General features: G+C 37.4%; 1 protein-coding gene across 33 annotated transcripts in view; it reads right to left on the minus strand.

The window, feature by feature from the left end:
* Rims1 (regulating synaptic membrane exocytosis 1) overlaps positions 1-23,877 on the minus strand; it is a 492,115-nt gene that overhangs the window by 183,761 nt on the left and 284,477 nt on the right. Inside the window, exon 1 of one of the 33 annotated variants that reach the window (XM_090338586.1) lies at positions 18,762-18,956. The exons of 31 other annotated variants lie outside the window; for them this stretch is intronic. In XM_090338586.1, the coding sequence (XP_090194712.1) occupies positions 18,762-18,861 (100 nt within the window). In that variant the 5' untranslated portion in view covers positions 18,862-18,956. Of the gene's footprint in view, positions 1-15,424; positions 15,444-18,761; positions 18,957-23,877 lie in introns of those variants that run through there. One more of the 33 variants, XM_090338587.1, reaches the window with a different exon arrangement.

Here is a 23,877-nt window from a genome sequence, read left to right on the forward strand (position 1 = left end):
TCATCCAAAAACTTACAAACTTTATAAGTAAAAAAAAATCATAAGAGGGCTGGGAGTTTGGCCTAGTGGTAGAGTACTTGCCTAGCATGCATGAAGACCCGGGTTCGATTCCTCAGTACCACATGCATAGAAAAAAAAGCCAAAAATGGTGCTGAGGCTCAAGTGGTAAAGCTCTAGCCTTGAGAAAAGTCCAAGGACAGTGCTCAGGCCCTGAACTCAAGCCCAGGACTGGCAAAAAAAAAAAAAGAAAGAAAGAAAAAAAATCATAAGAATCATGCTTCCTGTATATTTCCTAAATCTCATAAAATTTTTTGTATTTACTTTGTTTCATTATCCACAAAGGATATGTGTTAAAAACAAGTAATGTAGTAATCCTCAATTATTTTAACATAGCAAATGTACGAATGGAAGTATTGTATAAAAATCTGCTATTGAGTTAATTTGTGTAAATGTATGCACAACCTAAGCAACATGGTTCTAAGAATCACTTTTCAAGTTGAACCTAGTAAAGGGATTTCAACAGGCACCTCTCATCTCCAGGCAGCACATAGTAAACAATACATTTCTATTCTTGTAATATTCTACAAGGCATTCACTTGAGCAGCAGTAACTTCATGGGAAGAAATTAAAAATCTAAGTTTAAGGAGTAAGATATCAACTTTGATTAACATATGGAAACACCAGTGGATATGTTTTCTTTCACTTTTGTTATTTTTTAAATTAATTTTAATAGTATCCTTAAGTAATTGTATAAAAGAGGTACTATAAACATAAACACAGCAATTTACGAATAAAATGCCTCTTGGTTTTAGAAGATTACATAGTATAGATACATTCTTGCGAAGGGGAAGTTATATTCTCCCCCAATAATGTGTAGTAGGGTAACTAATTTAGAATGAATTTTCCATAATTTGCTATAAAGAAAGATTCTGGAGTCTAATTTCACCTAAGAGTCAGGGGCAAGAATCTAGTATTATTTCAAAGGAATTGGTTTGTGGACACTGAAATAACATGGAAAGACATCGCTTTAAGTTTAATCATTAGTCACACAACCTGTGAAATAAATACTATATACACTGCTGCAAACCAATCAATTGTATTTCATGAGTGAACAATACCTTGCATAATGGACTGTATCTAAGTTCCTACTGTAGGAAAAATATTCATTCTCAAATATTTGTGGATGGTTTTGTTCAAAATCCAATTTTTATTCTCCACATATATTTGAAGACAAGTATTACATAAAATCTGGCATCTGAGATTTGGGGGCTTCAGGAAGAACTTTATTAGTACTAAATCGCTTGAAATCTAATTTGTTTCTGAGTTAGACTGAAGTTCTTTGGAAGAATTCCATTATTCCTATCACGTTTTACAATAGCTATGATAGAAAAATAGCTAAGCACTGATCGGTGAATATATGGAGAAACTGGAAACTTTGTGTGTTGTCAACGGGAACATTTGGTAAAGACATTGTGGAGATTCCTCAAATAATTAAAATGGAAATAGGACACAATCTGGTGATATCTATGGAAATATATCCAAGAGAATTGGAATCAAGAACTGGATCTCATATTCATTGCAATGCTGGTAACTCTAGCCTAAGCATGGGAGCAGATGTCCTTTGACAGTGCATGGATAGAGACAATATGTAGGAACACAGTGGAATGTTACTCACGCTTCTGAACAAGAGAATTAGCTATCTATAGACACACTCACTAGAAATAAGGCTAAGTGAAACAAAGCAAACACTGAAGGACAGCTACGATACTGAATCCCTCATATGAAGAATCAATCTCAAACTTCTGGATGTACAAAGTAGAACAGTGATTGACAGAAATTAGGGGGGAGAGATATTTGTGAAAGGATACAAAATTTCAGTTACACAAGATGAATGAATCCTACAGATATACTGTGCTGCCAGTGTCCAGGACTTGCTAAGTATCACAAGAAAAAATGATAACATTTAAAAGAATGACATCTCCCCATTTGTAAGGAAATGGAAAGTCTTAGAAAAAATCGTATTAAGTGAAGTAAGCCAGACTCAAAGGAACATAGGCTCAATGGTTTCCCTCATTTGCTATAATCAGTAGAAACCTTGGGCTCTCCTAGCACAGATTTGCAATAGAACAAAACCTAGATACATAAGGCCATACAGTATGACGCTAAATGAAAGGACCTCTAGGATATAGAAACAAAAGCCATATAATGAGTGATTATTGTCCTTAATGTACTATGTTATCTCTCATCTCTTTTGCTGTCCCTTGCTTATCTCATACTGTTACAGCATTTCACTTTGTTATCTGATATATTGGATATATGCGTATTTGGTTATTTGAAATTGGATAGTAAAGGGGGGAAAACAAGATGAGGGGTGGGGTGGGGGGAGGGAAATGGGGACCAAGACATGAAAAAGGATATCAATGTATCTGATGTAATGTAACCCTTCTATTAATTACAATAAAAATATATGGAGAAAAAATAGCGATTAATAGAAAGGTTTGGAGGAAACATGGAGATGAGTGACGTTTATGGCTTATGGTATAACCATAATGTGTTTTCTGGTCTTTATACTCATGTTTCAGACAACTGCACACTACAGTGTTTGCTCTGAACATTACAACATAATGAAGAGGTTCTCACATTTTTTTCTGGGTGCCAATGGCTCTTGCCTGTAACCTAACTTGAGTAGTTAAGAGGCTGAGATCTGAGGATCCCAGTTTGAAGCAAGCTCAGGCAGATAAATCCAAGACTCTTATCTTCAGTCAACCAGCAAAAAGCCAGAAGAGGAGGTATGAGTCAAATGGTAGAGCAGTAGCCTTGGGCTAAAGGCCCCGAGTTCAAATTTCAGTACTAGCACAAAACATAAAAATGAAAGTAATGTCACTGTTTTAATCCCCCCTTGTTTTTAATGTTCTCCTCATCATGGAACAAATATCACCGTGCTTTTTCTTTGATTTATAAATTACATGAAGCAGTAGACTGAACTTTAATATATCAAGTAGATTAGAAAATTTATTTAATTACATTTGTTATGTTGATGAGATTTACTTAAACCCAACAATATCTGCAGACCCAAAAGTCTCCACAGAGAGATCCTATATTTTTGCTTGAAAGGCAGTAGTGCTCGTCCATTCTGCAGCTTTAGAACACAGGAAAGGACTCTCAGTAGCTGGTTAAAAACAAGGGACATGTCTTCCACCCATATGGTTCAGTCAGTTGGGTCATGCTGGTGCATATTATTTGGCAAATTTGAAAGCTAATTTTGGGGCTGCCACCGCTATCGCCTTACAACTCTACAAAGTATTTTTATGGAACTCAGAATTTAACTGCAAGCTGAATTCTAATCTCAGTCATTCATATACTCCATTCCTTCAACAACTCCAGAGCTATCATGCTAGCATTTTATTGTTCTCTCGACAATCATGGGCATGAGATTGCTTTATAACTATAAAGTATCACAGAAACACAAACCTTTATTACTGATAAAGTCAAACACAAATGATTCACAATAACTATACCCATAATCATTCCAACAAATATATTTTCATGAAAAATTATGAAAAGATACTTCATTATTCCTCTCAGTTTATTTGACACATGAAATGACCACAGAATCTCACTGTATCATATATTCACTATTAACATTATTATAGCTTATGATACTATTTCTGTTTCTTATAAAACTATGAAAAGAAATTATTGCATAGTACAAAACAAGTATTGCACTTGAACTCGGAGAACTGTGGCTCTAAACCTAACTGTAAATTAGGTACATAATCTCCTTAAAATATGAAAGATATTCCCTTCACTAAAGTTTCATAGTGATGAGATATATTAGCTTCATGAACATTAAATAACTTTAAAAATAAAGTTTAACATTTTTTCATATAGTTAATATGAAATTGTGGTGTTAGCAATCAGAATTATAAATAAGTGTCATAACTAAAATATATTCATATCAATAGTATCAGTAATATTTGAAAAATATGCTTTAAAATATCTTAGGAAAACATTTAAGTCTGTTTACATGAAATTACTAATTGTCATGATAAGAATATTTTAACATAGATATTAGGTGCCAAATATATGTTAGTTCTTATAGTCTAGTAAGTGATAATCCTAACTAAATTTCCTGAGATTTCTTTTCCTCTTTTTGTGACTGACATAAATGACCTAAAGAGCAATAGGACTGAGGGTGAAGAAACATGCTCTCAGAGCTTGTTAAATATATATAGCATGTATACCTTGATGACATCACAGGAACTTTATGGATTTACTTTCAATAAACTAATAAATCTGAAAACATCAAATATGCGTGAGGCAGTATTACTCAGTAAACTATTTTTGCCTAGTTTGGAAAGTGATAAATTTACATACATTTAGATTTCTAAGACCACAAACAAAGCTTCATGAAAAGACCAGAACACTCCCTAACTTCATGATGCTTCAATACATCCTTATCTTTCCTGTGCTGTCTTATGCTATGGTCCCAGAGAAAGATGGCCAATTACAATTCTCCACACTCTCTAGCAACAGCAAGAACAAGAAAGCACTAGTGCACGTACAAGTTCACACAAAACTCTGTTCCACAGAACTCTAAAATAAGAATGTATCAGCTAATGAATGACAATAAAAATGCTTCTACAGAAAGCTCTCCAAGCTCACTGATTATAGGACCAAAAACTTTCAAATATATTTTAGAAAGGAATAATTGCATGTGTCTATCTCATGATGCTTAAAGTCAGCAAAATTTCTCCCCAAGAGGCATCCAGCCATACAGTACTAAGGTGTGCTGAATGATATCACAAAACTCAATAGTCTTGGGAAAAGTTTTCCCCCCAACACAGTAAACTGTCCAGAAAGAAGAATCTGGTAGTGTGGTACTCAGGAGGGAAATATTTTACTACAACTTTGCAACTGACCAGGCTTCCACATTGACATTGAGAATTCCATTCACGGGGGAGACAGGTTGTCACGTGCAAAGCCTCGGAATAATCAGCCAGGAAACCCTGTGGAAAAAATCGGGGTTTATTTGTTTTCATTGTTTGGGGACTTAGATGTCAACCACAGGCTTAAGACACTGCCGTGTTGGACCGATCACCTTCTAAGAATGCATTCTAGAAGAAATACTTTTGAAAAAGGATCACTGCTAGTCTCTATGCAGACCCAGACAGTTCTAGAAACCCAGCATTAACGTCCAATAATACCGAGTGCCAAATCAATTCGACTTTGCCTCTGTGTCTCAAAGAGGCAAAAATGAAAAGTAGAGCAATCGATACATTGTCATGACTTTCATGATGTAAACACGAATAAGATTCACACTGACCATAATGGTCAACTCTAAGAGTTTACAAAACTAAACGGAGACACTTAGGAGACGTCAACACTGCTTAGGATTTGAAAATGTAGTATTAAGCTCTGAAATGCAGAAAATGTGATTCCACTCTAACAACCATCTTGATAATATAAAATAGATAATTTTGAAACCAGAGTTCTCTCACAAGTGAGGGTACATGTTTTCTTTTTTGCTCTTTTTATTTATTTTCGATTTTATTTTTTGGTGTCCTTTGTTCTGATGTGGGAGATGCAAACCAAGTATTCCTAAATAAGAAGACATAAAAAGATATTTGGAGCTTGAATATTCCTTGACTGGCACTGAGGAGCTGGCTACACACAATGAAAATATTGGTGCCCTAGGCATACATATTTTAAGAACATTTGTATTTTATGCCTCACCATTATTGCTATGAAAACTGCAAAGTGTTCATATTCATAAACATTCCCACCTGCAGCGGGAAAAATGTAGGTCACAAATCATGGCAAGGTCATTGGTTTAAACCTCTGCAGCAGCAGGCAGCAGTGGCATTTTAGCAAGGAGTGTCCTTTACAAGCCCCTCCCTCTCTATGACAGAGTATATAATTTAGCATAGTTAATACACACAAATCAATGGGCTGGGGAAAGGAAACAATATTCAAAAATACACACCAACAGACAGAATTTTTTTATCATTTTTATTTATTGTGTACATGTGAGTGCATGCATGCATGTGTACTGGTAGCAGGGCCTCCCTCTATTCTTTGTTTTGTTTCTTTTTCATTCTAGGCTGGAATTCTACCATTTGAGCCACAACTAAACTTTTACCATTTTTCAGGGATCGACAGGAGATAAGAGTCTCGTGAACTTTTCTGCCCACACTGGCTTCAAACCATGATGCTCAGATCTCAGACTGCTGAGAAGCTATCGACGACAGGTGTGAGTTACCAGCAACCAACATCAGAAGCTAGAAAATATCAGTCTTAGAAAACCCACTAGACCTTCACTTACAGCATTACAGTAAAAATAAAAATATTTTATTAAATAAGATGAACACTGTATAGGAATGAAGAATTGGCACAGATCAAGACATTCACAACCAAAAAAAAAGGAAAGAAAGAAATTCAAGATATAAGGAACACAGAAACTGAAGCAAAAACAAAACAAAAATGTACAAAGGAAACCAAACAGATTAAAATTCCACCTGCTTTCAATACTGATACTATGACTAGCTCTGTATATAAACCTTAACTATGAGAAAATTTACATGAACACGAGTGTATAGAAGATGGATCAAAAAATGTTACAACAAAATTTATTACACAACAACCAAAACGCTGATGATGTGTGTAAACTGTCCTTGGACATGTTTTTGCTCAAGGCTAGTGCCCTGCCACCTGAGCCACAATGCCATTTCTGGCTTTTTCTGTGTATGTAGTACTGAGGAATGGAACCCAGGGCTTCACGCAGGCTAGGCAAGCATTTGACTACTAGGCTAAGATCCTAGCCCCTCACCTGCATTCTCTGTAGTGTGCATGGCCAACTTACTACAAGCCAGATCAACAATCTAACCTCAGAACACCACTCTCACTCAATTGTTTTTGCTATGATTCCTGTAAATGTCTGAGGCTCCTCTGCCCTGCCTTCATTTCCCTCTTTCGGGATCTGGATCTGCAGAAGTGACACCACATGTGTCTGGCTACTTCAGGATGTTCTAGGTGATGTCACACTCTCTTCTATTCCATTCGGTCACCCCACAAAGTCCCTTGGTCTTTCTCCCTTCTTCTTCTATTATAGGCCATGTAGTTTCTCTTTTCCATTCACTAATTTATCACTAGTCAAAATGTGTCTTGTGATATGTGCCTAAGGAAAATGTGTCCATATTTAAATGCTTTCCAAGGAATTACAATCCTCTCCTTTTTTCTTTCCACTATAATTCCCCCCTCTCCTTCTCCTCCCTTCCTCCCCCTCCTCTCTCCTCCCTCCTTCCCCCTCCCCCCTCTCTCTCTGTCTCTCTCTCTCTGTCTCTCTCTCTCTCTCTCTGTCTCTCTCTCTCTCTGTCTCTCTCTCTCTCTCTCTCTCTGGACCATTTTGCTTTTGCCATTTTGCCTTGTGTTTCCAGGGAAATATATTTGCTTTCTTCAGACATATTTTGCACTGCTTGTTAAAGTTCCCAAATCAGAAATCGTTCCTTTTGTTTTCTCCCCAGGCTATCAGAAATTACAGTAAGTACTTTCTAGGATGCCAGAGTTCCTTGCTGTCCCTTGGCTATCTCATATTGTTACAGTATCTTACCTTGTTATCTGATATATTGTATATATGTTTGTTTATTTGAAATAGGATAGGGGAGGAGGGAAAACAAGATGGGGGAGGAGATGTAGGGAGAGAAATGAGAACAAAAACATGAGAAGGAGTATCAATTTTTGTGAAGCAATGCACCTCCTATCTAGCAAATATAATGTAACCTTTCTATTAATTACAATAAAAAAATGGCTCTGATACCTTTGGCCTCTGTGTTCTGAAACAAAAGAGAAGAGGAAATTTTCCTTTTGTTCTGTTTGGTCTTTGTTCATGTTATATATAATTTGGCTTTATATCCCATCCAGAAATGTGGGCAAAACTGGAGCAGTCATGGACTCAGGTTGGAGGACAGGGAAATGGTTTTGTCATGGTTCCATGCCTCTCAACAGTCTGGCTGCAGAGTAGCCATCTCTACCAAGATGAAACATAGCAGGACACAGAAAAGGAGTCCTCTACATCTTACTACTCATTGAAGGAAATCATAATTGATCTATGCTGTGAGGTTTAAGAATACACTAGAATAAAACATTGTTTTGAGTGTTATATTTGTGTCAGAATTGGGCAAAACAACTCATTTGGCCTGGAATTCCAGAAAACAACTTTAAAATTAGTTGTAATTTTATGTATACTATCCAATCGAAATTTTGGAAGAATGCTTACACACATGCATAAAATAATAATTGATAGAATGTGCATTTTTCCTTGTTTTACAGAGATGTACAGGGAGTTGAACTCAAGAGCCTCAAGCTCACAAAGTAGGTGTTCTACCACTTCAGTCATGCCTCTAGGCTCTTTTTGCATGTGTCGTTTTTGTGTGTCAGTACTAACTTAAACTCAGAGCCTGGACTCCTGACTTAAAGTTATTCTTGGAAGGTGAATTTCTATATAACAAATCTGCATGTCATACTTTGTAGTATATACGAGAACTAGAGATCAGAGAATTAGTTATAGAAAATACAATATAGTTCAGAATGATCTCCCTCCCCTCTCCCCACTCTCTCTCTCTCCATCAGTCAGTTCTGGTGCCTGAGCTCTTTTGTTCTACCACTCAAATCACAGCTCCACTACAAGATTTTTTTCTGGTTAACTGGACACAAGAGTCTTCGAGACTTCTCCCTGATTGGCTGGCTTTAAACCACAATTCTCAGATCTCAGCATCCTGAGTAGCTAGGATTACAGATTACCAAGTTTTTATGTGTGATTTAATCATGACATGCCTAAACCAGAACTTTTTTTGCACAAGTTGTGTTTATGAATATCTTTAGGATGGTTTCTAACTGGTATTGCACAGATAACATATGGAAGCTACTGTCACTCTGGAAAGAAATGGTTATTTTTTTTTATCTCAATCAGGTCTAACTAATGCAAGATTTTGGGAATTAATTCTCAGACTCAAACTAAAGGTAAAGAGAGGGCTATTAGATCAAGGCAATAGAAGAGATCTTGGAATCTGGTTATTTAGCTGAAGGATCATAAAACTTCATTCTGTCAGAAATATATTTACATTTAGCTCTTTTAAAATTTATTAACAGTTGTGTTGTATAGAGAAACAATTTAAGATTACTTTTTTTTTTTTTGTCCATGGTGGTTCATGCCTGTAATCCTGGCTACTCAGGAGGCTAAGAACTTGGGATCATGGTTTGAACACAGCCCAGGCAAGAAAAGTCTGGAAGACTCTTATCTCCAGTACACTACTCAGAAAAAGCTGGAAGTAGTGTTGTAATGGGAGAGCACAACCTTTGATAAATCCAAGACCCAGGACTAGTGTGTGTGCGCACGCACACACACACACACACACACACACACACACACACACACACACACACAAAGATTCATTTTTCTCTCTAGGTATTGAAAGTATTTTATTTGATTGCTTAAAAAATTGTCTAGGTTCTACATAAAGCCATATAGTATGACACTAAATGAAAGGACCTCCAGGATATAGAAACAAAAGCCATATAATGAGTGATTGTTGTCCTTAATGTACTGTTATCTCTCATCTCTTTTGCTGTCCCTTGCTTATCTCATATTGTTACAGTATTTTACCTTGGTATCTGATATATTGTATATATTTGTTATACCCAATGTTTAAAATCCCCCTGAAAGACCACCAGAGACCACGACCAATGCAAGCAATGAAGGGCCATTTATTAGCAAGCTCGAGCTTCGTCCTCCGCGTCTTAGAAACCAGTGACACTTAGAGACCTCGAGTACAGAATTAGCCATAGGTCCTCCTCCTTATTTGGCTTGCTTTGTTACTATTTTAACCAAGCTTGCTTACTCTCATCATGCCACGGTGATGAAACAACAAACTTATGGACTAACTCTACTAAGCTCTGAGGTAAGCATAACCATATTCATTGCAGTATTATTTACCATAGCTAAGCTATGGAACCAACCTAGATGTCCCTCCGTAGATGAATGGATCATGAAGATGTGGTATATTTACTACATGGAATTCTATGCTGCCATCAGAAAGAATGACATTGTCCCACTTGTAAGTAAATGGAAAGACTTGAGAAAAATCATACTAAGGAAAGTAAGCCAGACTGAAAGAAACATAGTCTCCATGGTTTCCCTCATTTCTAACAATGAGTATACGATTAGGATTCTCCTAACAGAATATCATAATAGCTCAACATCCAGATATGCTCGTTCACTCGAAAGGGATCTAGGCCCATCGTAATTCAGCTCTGGCAAATAAGCTATGGGGAGTACAGTAGTGTGTTCACACATTCAAAGAGCACACTTAGAAAAGGCAGTTTCAAGCAAAACTTCCAAAGACAGATGCAACTTCTCATTAGCAACCCTGTATTTCTCATCAATACTCCTAAGAGCCTTTCAAATTAAATAAATATGTACAAGTCTCTTACTTTGTGCTCAATTTTTCCATCACTTTCACATCTTCATTGAATAGCTCCAATTCCAGTAAAATCTCAAGGCCTATAAAAACTCTTTCAGCGAGATCTCTATGTAAATACCTATTAAAATAAAACCGGCCTCTCAAGTTGGAGAACTACAATATGCTGTCAACTCAAACAAAATACACCCAAGGCAGCCCGGAAGTACTGAGGAAAATCAATCCTATATACATATCAGTCCATATAAATTGCAGTTCCCTACTTGTTCAGAAATACCTCTTCAAAAAAAAATCTTTCAATCACTCATAATCCCTTTGCTTGTACCAATTTCATTTAGAGACTGAAACTTGGGGTAGATTTCTTTTATGTTGTAAAACAATAAAGCCTGTGGAAATAGCAAGTGTTACCAGGTGAGGTGGCTCATGCCTGTTATCCTAGCTATGCAGGAAACTGAGATCTGAGGATACATAGCCAGCATGGGCACTAAAATCCAATTATCTCCTATTAACCACCAGAAAGCCTGAAGTGGTGCTGTGGCTCAAGGGGGGCAGTAGTCTAGCTGAAGAGCTCAAGGACAACGCCCAGGCCCAGAGTTCAAGTCCCATGACCATTAAAAAAATCAATTGTTAAATGTACTTTTTGAACCAGCACAATTTGAGGCTGGTCTTGGGCCTATTTGTTAGGTATACATGAGAAATGACTTCCTTCTGTAGGCAGGAGCTTTTCTATCACTGAATATCATGTACTTAAAAAACTCAAGTTATATGAGCACTTTGATTTGATCCATGATTTCATTTAATGGACCTATGCCTTCTTTACCTGTAGAAAAACTTGTGTGTGAATAGGATTTTTCTGCTAAGAGTCCATTGTTTCTTTTCTTTCTTTCTTTTGAAATTAAAAACAAACAGTTAAATGGTCTCCAGGAATGAGTGATTTCATCTAAGACTGCTGCATTGGGTTGGTGCTTTTTCCCTGAGCTCTCAGAATTATCCTCTCTCGCAGACCTTCAAGCTCAATACTATGCTTTCATTAAGATCCCTGCTTAAAACAGGTACTTAAGAACTCAAGTAACCATACTCACGAAGAATAAGCTTTGCAAATGCAGAGAAAGAGCAAGGGAAATCAACTCAGGAAGCACCTTCATGTGCTGTCTATACTCTAAGAAAACACATTTTTTTTAAATCTTTACTATAAAACAGGCTAGAGGAATAGCACATAGGGATGAGGTGATAGCTCTTCCCTAAGGGTGCCTTCAACAATTTCAAAGATGTACACTAAAAGGAAAATATGTAAAACTATTTTAAACTGTATATAATCTAAATATTATTAAAAATCTTAATCCTGAAACCAAAGTGAAGTTTCCAAGTGGGTCATGACCCATGCCCCCACCCCCACCAGGAAATAAACGTGTGCCTCAAAAGGTAAAGCTTCAGCCTTAAGTAGAAAAAAGCCAAGGAAGAGCATGAGGCCCTGTATCAATAAAGACATACACACAAAAGCATAGAAAAAAACAATTATTCCAATTTGTATCTACTTTGAACTGAAGAACAAGGCAAGACCCAACATACTCTAGATATTAAAATAGGTATTGAAAGAATGATAGTTTCTACACACAAAAATACTTAAGCTATTAGTAATAGTAGATATTTTTTGTCTTTTATGTTGTTATTGTTCAGATCCTTGGGCTTGAATTCAGGGCCAGAGCACTGTTCCTGAGGGCTTTTTGTTAGCTTTTTGTTTTTTGTTTGTTTGTTTGTTTGTTTTTGCTTAAGATTAGCACTCTAACACTTAAGCATAGTTCCATTTCTGGCTTTTTTGGTGGTTAACTGGAGTCTCACATGGCTGGCTTTAAACAGTGATTCCCTCTTCTCATTCTCCTGGGTAGCTAGGATAACAGATCTGCGCCAGCCACCAGTGCCTGGAACCAGCTGCATTAGTAAAATGAAGTTTGGTAGGTCTTACCAGCTATGATATGCAACTCCCTTTTCTGAATTCCACTCTAATATATTCAATATCTGTAGTTCATAACACTAAAGATTTACTTCCTAGATTTTCAAAAATCTGACAAGTCACAGAAACTTTCTCGAAAACAACTATTTTAAATTAACTGGGTATTCAAAATTTTTGGTTAGATTTTTGCAACTAGTTAACGAACTCTTTATATGATTATGACAATTCCATTCTTAACCACAAAAGATGGCCAACTTGAAGCAGCTATATACAAAATTTGAATGTATTTGCTAGCCTGAAACTTACAGATAATACTAATGACTGGGAAGTATTCTGACTATTAATTTTATCATAGTATAAGATAATTACTAATTCTTTCATTATTTTTCTACTTTAATAAGTTGACATGCTTCAGCTCAATGACCTTAGGAAACTAAGGACATGAATTTATTTAGTTCGTTGGAAGTATCTGTGGATTATGTGCAGAGTAGAATATATACAATATCTCACTGAGATTAATTCTGTCTTTTGTTTTCTATCTAGCTTCCAACATTTTTCCAACAAAGCTCTTCCTGGAAACATTCACAGGTGATACTTCAAAACAAAAATAGTTTCTTCTTCTTGAAGATCTTCCTAACCATGTACTAATATTATCACATGAAATTTGGAAGTTGGAAGCTATTAGAGCATAGAATGCTCTATAGAAGGTGACTCATCTTTATTGATCAAGTTATTGCCATTGTGAATTTGCGTGGGCTTATGAATCACACCAGTGTATTAGATCTTGATAAGAGAGAATAGTCAACATGTATGTGATTACTCAACATTTGTGTGAATGCATGGGTGCGTGAATCATCATGGCTCCTCAACCTTGTTCTTATAACAGTCAATTACTAAGTATGGCCATGAAGACCAGACACATGATCTTTAGCAAACACCAATCATTAGCCACTCAGTAAGCCCACGATTCCATGTACAGTAAACTCCTCTTCTCACTAAGGAGCTTACTTAATTCACCTGGACTTGTGAATGGTAACCAACATCTCAGAGGCACCCATCTGGTTCATGCTTTGTGAGTGACTGCTTTTCCAAGTGCTTCAGTCCTTTAGAGTTTTGACTTTCCATTAGCCGGAAATGGAATTCTTGAAGGCAAGGGTTTCCTCAGTCGACCCTGCTGACACTGAGGGGTCACAAGGTGAATGGCAAGGCAGCTCATGGCCCCAGCAGTTGCATGCAGGTTTTCATGGGGCTGTGTGTGGCCTGGCATGTGACATCTCTCTCCCTCCCAAGGAATGCAGTGACTTGGGCAACCTCAGAACAATGCAGATGCTCAGCACTACTTGGGAAAGTCAGTTCAATGAAGTCAAGAGATTTACCAGGTTAATATTGTTGAAGCCATAACCTTTTGCTACCCCCTAAAAAAAAAAACCTCACACTGCTGACATGCCATAAATAAATATAATCCTTTATCTCCTGTACTAAGGAAAAAATATCCCCATTTAAAAGTGGGATCTTTTTCTACACTAAGACATCCTCTTTAGACAACCTGGAGTACCTTAAAAATATTAGGCCATTCCAATGGAGGCTAGCATGTGAGTCTTTTTCAAAATGGGCAGAATGGAAGTAAGAAGATGATAGTCATTCTTTACCCAACGTCACACACGCAGATCTTCAACCCCAAGACCACACTCTCTCCTCCCACCATTGTGTTTTAGGCTCTCGTGTTCATATCCAAACATTTTTCTCCCATCAGTCCGAAGTTGAACATCACACAGAAACACAGACATTTCTGCAGATGTGATCTGCTAGCAAGGTTTGTGGATGAGGGAAAACCTTGCCTCCATAGCCTTTGTCTAAACACTTGAAAAGAATAATCTGAATAAACTTATATGTTTCTATTTTTAAGATTCTGTTATGATGCTTTTTGCTTTTAATTTGAGTGAAATTCAGTACTTAGAGAAAAGAGATCATCCCTGACTGAACAGAAAAGGAAAATATACATCTTCTGAGTTAATCATATTTTCACTTGAAAGTTCAATGTGATAATTAATGTGCACTTCAGATAAAATTATTTAAAATTCTAAATTACCTTTAAAAAGTTGTACAAGGGGTTTTGACTCAGCATGCCATTTTATGTGTACAAGACATTTTGATCAATGTCACCTGAAAGTAATTTCATATAATACAACTACATAATCACTATTGCAATTTAAGATAATATGTTTATGTAATTTCTACTTTCAAGCAAAATATACCTTATTCTCTACTGGAAGAATCTAACTGGTACATTTTAATATCTATTCTTGTGACTAATTAACCAATAAATTCCAGTTCTATTCACCTATAAATTAATATGATAGCTAGTTTACCTGTTCCAGAAAGCAACGTATGAAGTAGGAATCGTAGAAACCCAGCAAACTTAGTAACAGCAGTATTGGAAGAGTTAAATAATTGCTACTGACATCAAATCCCGAAATTCTGACTAGCAACAGCAGCAAATCCACAACACAATAAAAAAAGAAAAAAAGCATCAAAATACAAATTTTTAAATGACATTTCCTGTGACCCTCGCATTCTCAATCAAACTCAAGAATGTCTGCAGTGTCCAACATTATACAATGGTGACACTAAAAAAGGCCCTAAGTGCTGCTGTCATCAAAACAGAACTCTGCAGTGTATAGATTCTTACTGACTAAAGCTTTCATCTCTGCCCCTCTGTGCTGTACCAAGAGATTCTCAATGTAGCAAACACCAAAGCTCAACTAACCATGCAATTAAAGTATTTCCTAAAACAATGCACGATACTGCTGCCTTCCTGCAGCCAGAAGAAGAAACGCTGTGATTCCTGAGAGCTAGCCCAGAAAAAAAGACTCCGGCAGAATGCCCTGGAAGCCCTTCTTGTTATTCTCCCAAGGAGAGTTCACTGCAGTATACATGGGCTAGGAGGATAAAGTTGAGCAGCCCCCTACAGCTGTCATGTGGACCCCAGAAAACTCACCTGGAATGATTTGTTCCCATTATCAATCCCTGATGATGATCCTGCTCAGGACTGTGGAACAGATCATTCTCTCTGCAGTTTTCCTAACTGAGGAATCTCACTGAAGCCAATGGCATCAACTGGCTCCAGGACGCAGAAGCCAGGAGTGCAGGAGTGATCGTTGGGAACACGCGCAAAAAGTGCTGGTTCAGGCTGTTCCGCTCTGGACAGCCTAGTGCTAATGGTGGCTCACTGCCAGGGGTCAAAAGGACATCACCATATAGGCTTGTTTCTCCAGGGAGTTGACAGGAGGAGGAGGAGGAGGAGGAGGAGGAGGAGGAGGAGGAGGAGGAGGAGGAGGAGGAGGAGGAGGAGGAGGAGGAGATGTTTGTGATTTTTTTAAAGATAGATTTGGAAAGATATATATCTGATTAGTTCATAGTACAACAGACTTTTTTTTTTTACTAAGTCAAAGAATAATTGTTCTCTCATTGGGTCACCTATTGTTATCCATTCCATATCTTGTATTACAGAATAACAGCAATATTCACAATTATTAGTGGATTTGAATTGTTTTTTCCTCCTTGAGCACATTTTCCTCATATTTCATCGAGGTAGGTCACTTGGTTTCTAGAAAAATCAGCCAAGTATCATGCACCCTTCTAATCTACTGGAGATTATTACATATAGACAGGAAGAAAGCCTCTACGTTGTGTCCCAATACAAACTGGTCAAATGAGGACAGAAGCAGGAATTGGGCACATGTGTCATTAGTTTAAATCAAAGTAGACTTTAGCTATATGCATTTGTCTAAAATAATTATCTAGTAAGGAAAATGAATACTGAATGGCATATCATATTGTCTTCTTGAGAGCAACTGAAAAATATGCTTCAAAGGAATTTAAATATTTTTCTCTTTTAATCGTGATGGTAGGGTAACATTAATCAGGATGCATTGTAGTCATGAATTACCGGTTGAATTAATACCCTTTTGTACAACTGTACAACTACTTAAAGATATTATATATATATATTTTTATTTATTTATTTAGAGTTTCCCCCCCCCATGTTTCATGTATTTTGTAAACTGGCTTTTTTCTAAAATTGACCGAACTTTTGAGGAATAAACAATAATTGGAAGTAGGTTATATGACAAAATATGTGGTTAGTCTATCAATTTCATAACAAAACCAATGTGACTTTGGTATTACAGAGGAGAGTCAGGACAGCTTATTTACTTTCTCAAGGTCACATGGCTCATAAGAAGCAGGGTTGAGGGGCCAGGAGTTTGGCCTAGTGGTTAAACTGCTTGCCTAGCATGCATGAAGACCCGGGTTCGATTCTCGGTACCACATACATAGAAAAAAAGCCGGAAGTGGTGCTGAGGCTCAAGTGGTAGAGCTCTAGCCTTGAGAAAGCCCAAGGACAGTGCTCAGGCCCTGAGCCCAAGCCCAGGACTGGCAAAAAAAAAAAAAAAAAAAAAAAAAGAAGCAGGGTTGGAAATTGAATTTGGCTTTGTCTGATGTGAAAGCTCCATATATGAATATTCTTTTAATGCACTAAGATCATTATTATAACTATTTTTGTGGTTATCCTCCAGGTTGTGCCTGTCTTGGTGAGCTCCCTCTTGGGAAGTCATGGGCGGAGGGGATTGGGAAGAGGTAGGAGGGCAGTCCTAGAGCTAGATTCTCTCCAAAGTCACTTCTGGAGCTGGGGACTACACTTGGTAAGCATGTATTTCTCATCAGGGCCCCATGATAAAGAAGACATAGTAATGAAATGATTTCTAGACTGAGACAAGAAACAAAAGAACAAATGGAAGTAGAGTCAAGCTTGCAAGGACTGCTTTACCCTACTCTGCCAAATCTCTACCACAGAATTTTCTCTGCTTGAAACTGAAATTGAGATTTGACGTATCTTACATTCCTCTGAAGATTCAAGTCAACTGAAGTAAAATAGTTTCAGCACTGCACATTGTTATTATTGTTCATGGGCTTTAAGAATTTCCTTGTTTATGGGTGAGAAATAATGCACCTTCTATCTGGTAAATATAACCATAACCACTCTATACATTGAAATAAATATATATATATATAAAGAATTTCCTTGTCTATATTTCTTTCCCTACTGCCCCCATTTATCACCTGATATGGAGAAATTTTAAATTGTACAACCATTTTCTAAATATTTATCTAATATTGATCTAATATTTATCTCTCCTTCCATCTCATAAATTTATATTAATTGCGACATAATTACCTTGAATTCTTTAAGGTGCCTTGACATTAGGAAATTTGTCACTAGTCATAAATTGCATTTCTAACAGAAAATCTTAAAAAACCAAGCCATGTCTGTGCTTTCAAAACTACAGAGTAAAAACCAAGACTCATACTTGGAATTAGTTATGGTAGGTCTTTTTCTAAAATGTTCTCTTACATATTTCTGGATACTATATATAATGCGATCTCATGCGTGTAGCAAATTTCCTTCATTAATGCCACTATGAACATTAGAAGTACAAAAAGTCCTTCTATTTTCGTTTCATCAATGCAGAAATGTATGCTACCAATACTTACTCATTTCATGCATTTCTTATTGGAAGTAATTCTGTCTGAGCCACATGCATCCCTTGTGAATTACATTACAATCTCACATTCAGCTGTAAAATCCATGGACACTATAAAGAGCCCTGGGATTGATTTCCCTTAGGAGAAAACACATTAAACCTAACATCAATTGTGACTTTGCACTTTGTCACATACACCACTTGACCTTGTAGTATCACAGGCTAGGTCAAGGCCTGTGTTTGTAGAAATTTTCAGTTCTTTCCCCCAAGCCCCAGATCCATTCTTTTGAAGAGGTGCCACTGACTTCCTACTTTTAAGTTGATGACTGTACTAATGATAATGCTGGTTTGTCATACATTTCTCATTCTTTGTAATAGTATGAGATAGGAAAGCAGACACTACACTGAATACAAAACAAAACCCATGCACAATTAAACAACTTATTATTCTTTCCCTTATTTTCACAGAACATTGACTTCCTAATCATAAATCTTGCTTTACTTGAGGACTACATAAGAATATAAATCATCATTGTGATCCATCATTTTACAGTCATGGGGCTATCTTGTTAAGTGTATAATCTTATTTCATAGAAACAGATGTAAGCTAAAATTGGCCATTAGCCACTCACCATCACAAAATAAGGAGTTAGACTGGAAATTTAAAACACACACACACACACACACACACACACACACACACACACACACGATCTAAAGAAGTCTGCATAGAATCAAAGAGAAAAATAAGCAAGAATACCGACATCCCATTTACCAACATGTGTTGCTTACCAGCACGTGCAGGTTGGCCCTCACTTGTGCCCACTGCATAATCCACAATCCCGACTCCTTCCCACCCTTCTGAAGAGATTGGGATTCCAGATGCACACATGGCAGCCACTGGCAATATCAGTCCAGTCTGTGAATTTTCAGCCTGGCCGTGTAAAGCACTCTCTGCTGCTCAAGATCTTATCTAAGAAGAGCAGGAAGTGGCTTCTCTACTAGACTAGGGAAATAGACATGGACAGAAAACCTGGGTATAAGCGTGACAGTCCTGCTGCTTGGGTGATTCCAGCAATCTGCAGGATAGTGGGCAGCTGCCCGCAGTACTCCATGAGCAAAATGCCATGCTCAGGTGTCAGTGGCCTGGCAGGGTGGAGGCTGGTAGCATTTACTGATGAGAAGCATATTGGCATCCCGGTTGGGTTTTAACCAGATCCACAGGATTCAGGAAATAAGCTCTCTGCCAGCTGACACTATGCTCCTAGCGATTCCTTCTGTTTACTTACCACCCAAATTGCTCTAACTAGTGTCCTTTATCCTGCTGGGAGCTTATTTGTGGAGAGGGCTAAATAAAGGAGTTTTATGACAATGAAATGGCCTTTGGTCCACAGGATAGGTTCTTGAAACATGATTCTTCTGCTCTTGTTCAGGACTACTAAAATTAATTTAAAGGGAGCAATGCTTACTGTTACATCTTTGATTGGGAAAGTAAAAGGTATCTGTGTGCCTTCCAGAAGTATAAAAATTCAGGCTGTGGTTGTCTGATACACCGTATATAATACAGGTTGTGTACAATATTTATCTCATAACTTCTTAGCAGAAGCTCTGTCTTCTTATTGTTGTATTTTCCTATCAAAAGCAACTTTTGAAAATGTCCTTCTACCATTTCTTCCTACCATATACTATATGGTGCAACATCTGCAGAATGTAAAGTTTTGTTCCTTCGGATAGACAATGTGTTTATTCCTACTTCATGAGAGAAGAATTGTTTTCTATTTTTCTCTATCATAACTGTATATATCACATATACAAGAATGCATGTGTGATCACATTTTTTTCCTTCTGGCAACTACTCCTTCTTTGCATTAGGATCTGAGAAGTAAGCAAGATAGAGTATTAACAAGATCAACATTTTGTGTGTGTGCAGGGGCCTGAACTTAGGGCCTTGCATGCTTAGCTTTTTCTCTCAAGGCTGGCACTCTATCAGTTAAGCTACACTTCTACTTGGCTAACTGGAGATAAGAGTCTCACAGACTTGTTGCCCAGGCCTCTTTTGAACCTCAGTCCTCATCTCTCAACCACCTAAGAAGCTAGGACTACAGGTATAAGCGTTAGTTCCAGGCTGCTAACCTTGCTTTACCAATCCTTGGGCTTGAACTCAGGACCTGGGCACTGTCCTTAAGCTTTCTCAAAACTCTAGGACCGGGAGTTAGGCCTAATGGTAGAGTGCTTGCCTAGCATGCAAGAAGACCTGGATTCGATTCCATAGTACCAAATACATAGAAAAAAGCCAGAAGTGGTGCTGAGGCTCAAGTGGTAGAGCTCTAGCCTTGAGAAAGTCCAAGGACAGTGCTCAGGCTCTGAGCTCAAGCCCAGGACTGGCAAAAAATAAAAAACAAAAAACAACCCACTCTACCACTTGAGCCACAGCACTACTTCCAGCTTTTTCTATGTATGTGGTACCAAGAAGTAGAACCCAGGGCTTCCTGCATGCTAGGCAAGTACTCTACCACTAGGCAACACTCCTGGTCCAAACAGAAATTATTTTTTTTAAAGTTTTGGTCCCCCAGATGGCCTCTGTCATTTTATTTTACTTTAGTTTTTGCCAGTCCTGGGCTTGAGGACACATGTATATTATCTCCCAACTCTTCCTGAATACTCATCAAAGGTGACAACCCTCTACTCCTCTATAGCTGTCCTCACAAATACAATGTCCAATTCTGGTTACAATTGTAGCTTAAAAAAATAAGCCAAGGTATTTCCATGTAGACAAGTATCAAATAAATGCCAAAACTTTAAATAACAATGATATACAGTTTATAGCTCTAGTACATTTGGACCTAGGATATAACACGTTGGAGTAATTCATTAGAACTCAAGAATCCACAGCAGGTCAAACTCTGAGCAGAAGAGGATACACATATCAGCTTTTAATCTATCATATGCAAAACCTCAGACTCTCTTAATAATAGCAAGCTCATTAAACTTTATAGCCAGTAGTAGGAAACAACACTTATGAAAGGTTATAGTATAAAATTAAGATCAAGTCCAAAGTATGTTCTCCACCCAATGCACATAAGTCTTTCCATTGTTTCACACTCTGAACCTATGTCAGATATGACTGTTTCTCTTTTCAAGTTGCTTTGTTGTTTGTTTTGTTCAGCATCCCTGCATTAATGCATCCATCAGTTCTTTCTTCTAGCCAAAATTCTGAATGGTGACACATTATGCACTGCAGCAGAGAAAAAATGTCTAGGCTGGGTTTATACCTTCGAATTTTAATGTTCAAAAATGTTTACCTTCACATTAAGAGTTATGACTCTTTTACACTACAAATAGGTGTTATGACTCTTTTACACTACAAATAGCTTAGAGGATTTGAATTCCTCAACAACAAGCTAACTATTATTTAGACCACTATTTCCTTTTACATCTGAGGACTAACATGTACCTGTATCTACTATATTCTTTTTCATTTCTGATTCAAACAATGAATCTGCTCCAATAAAACAGTTAGTATGTTACAGGTTTAGATCTTTTATAAGATTACCATGTATAATTCTGCTATGCTTCAATCCCAGAACAGAGGTTTATGGAGAACATAATGCATGGCTTAAAATGAAAGGAGACTTTTCTAATCAAATATATTTAGGACAGATTGACTATTCTATTCCATTCTAGAAGAACCACAATGCATTTACCACTAAAGGTCATGAGAAATCCTTGCCTCGAGGATATTTATAGCAATGGACAAATTGATTTCAACATAAACACTTATTTTTGGCAACACTTAATAGACCCATTATGGCCTGACATTAATATTTGCTGGAGAGATAGTTGCATTAGTAATGTTTTTGTTCTGATTTGTTAAAGATATTCTTAGTAACAATGAAAGAAGTATTGGATTCCACTTTAGAGATTTAGAATTGCTATGTAGGTCTATGATGTTTTGGGGGTATCTTCTGTCTATGATACCATAGGCAGAGTGCATGACCTGCTTTGTCAGTGGGATATCTGGTATCTGTGATTCTTTTTAGCTATCTCCTTCCTGTCTCTCATAGATATGCTACGGTATCAAAGTCTTCTATTTATTCAACTCTACATAATAACAATGAAGCAACTGGCCAGAAAAAATTAATTAATAATAAATAAATAAAATAACAAAACACAAAACAAAAACTGAGCTAACAAGTCATTTTAAAAATATTTTAATTACACACACACAAGATGAGGGGTTGGGGTGGGGGGGAGGGAAATGGGGACCAATACAGGTGGAAGGGAATCAATGTATGTGAATTAATGCACCTTCTATCTGGCAAATATCATGTAATCCTTCTATTAATTACAATAAAAAATATATGAAAAAAAACATATGCTAGGTACCTGTGACTCACTCTTGTAATCTTAGCTACTTAGAAGGCTGAGATCTGAGAATCGAAGTTCAAAGTCTGCCTGAGCAGGAAAGTCGGTGAGACCCTTAGCTCCAATTAACTCAACAGGCTGGAGTGGCGCTGAAGTTCAAGGGGGTAAATACCAGGTGCTGTCATGTTTATTTTATCTACCTGACTCTCCTATCCTAGGAAGTATCTCCAATCATGTCCTCAAGTAACACTATACATTACCTAGTCAGAGACCCAGAGTGGATAAATAGAGATTGACCAGTTCAAACTAAACCAGGAGCAGATAATTCAGACATTAGTAAATTTCTCTGTAATAGAAAGAAACTATGTACCAAAAGAAAAAGAAAAGTTGGGGATGGGGAGGAATTCAACTAACATCAGCCAAACCATAGGCTCTCTAAGCAACATTTCTTGTCAGTTGCCTGTGCTTCATAATTTAAGTAACTGATGCTAGCTGAGTAGGAGAAGTTTTGAGCTTGGAGCTAGATAAGAAAGGCATTACTGCAAACACCCAAGAGAACATTTAATGTTCATCTGTTGGTTGGAATTGTACTACAATGTCTGTAGTGCAAATTTGGGCACAAAATATAATAAATAGAACTAGATTTTTCTTTGCCAGTCCTAGGCTTGAACTCAGGGCCTGGGCACTGTCCTTGGACTTTCTCAAGGCTAGTGCTCTACCACTTGAGCCACAGCACCATTTCTGGCTTTTTATTATGTTACCAAGGAATCGAACCCGGGTCTTCATGCATGCTAAGCAAGCACTCTACCTCTAGGCTAAATTCCCAGCCCCACAGAACTAGGTTTTACTTATAAAATAGATCGTATGTTGTTTTCCATGGCTAAGAAGGAATGAGCTATGTTGTTTTCTTTTGTAAAGCTGTCCTAGACAGTTCCGTGGAAGGTACTGTGCTCATCAGGAAGAAGTAGTGGAAATCACGGCCCAGAAGCCATCACTCAGTGCCTCCATGTGTGTGCACTGGACATGTCGACTAGCTTAGTGACCCACTGAGTATCAGGGTTTCTTCTAGGACCCCCATGGAATAAATGAATAATGATAACCTTAAAAACTTGCATATGGACTCTTCAGTAAGATTTCAGGGCTCTTAGAGGCCCACAGTAGCACCTAGCTCCTTTTGTAGCAAGACTGAAGGCTTCAAGTTAACACCAGATGGACAGGCTCTTCATAAATCACATTGTTAGGAATTGGTTCTTTGCAGTAGCACCATAGTAATAGAGTAACTTCGCCTAGTCTTGTATCCCAGGCCATACTTGAGGAAGGCAGGGAGCTTTGGGAAGAAACCCTCAGAAGAAAGCATATCATGTCTGATTGCTTCTACCTCAATAACTCCTGGATTGTTGTGGTTGCTGTTGTTTTGGCTTTGTGCTAGTTCTGGGACTTGAATTCAGTGCCTACGTGCTGTATCTCCATTTTTTTTTTCAACTGGAGGTTGGCACTCTACTACTCTACTTCCAACTTTTTGGTGGTTAGTTAGTGATAAATG

The sequence above is a fragment of the Megascapheus bottae genome, chromosome 8 (genome assembly GCF_031878675.1).
Source record: "Megascapheus bottae isolate mThoBot1 chromosome 8, mThoBot2.hap1, whole genome shotgun sequence".
In the NCBI taxonomy this organism is placed as follows: Eukaryota; Metazoa; Chordata; class Mammalia; order Rodentia; family Geomyidae; genus Megascapheus; species Megascapheus bottae.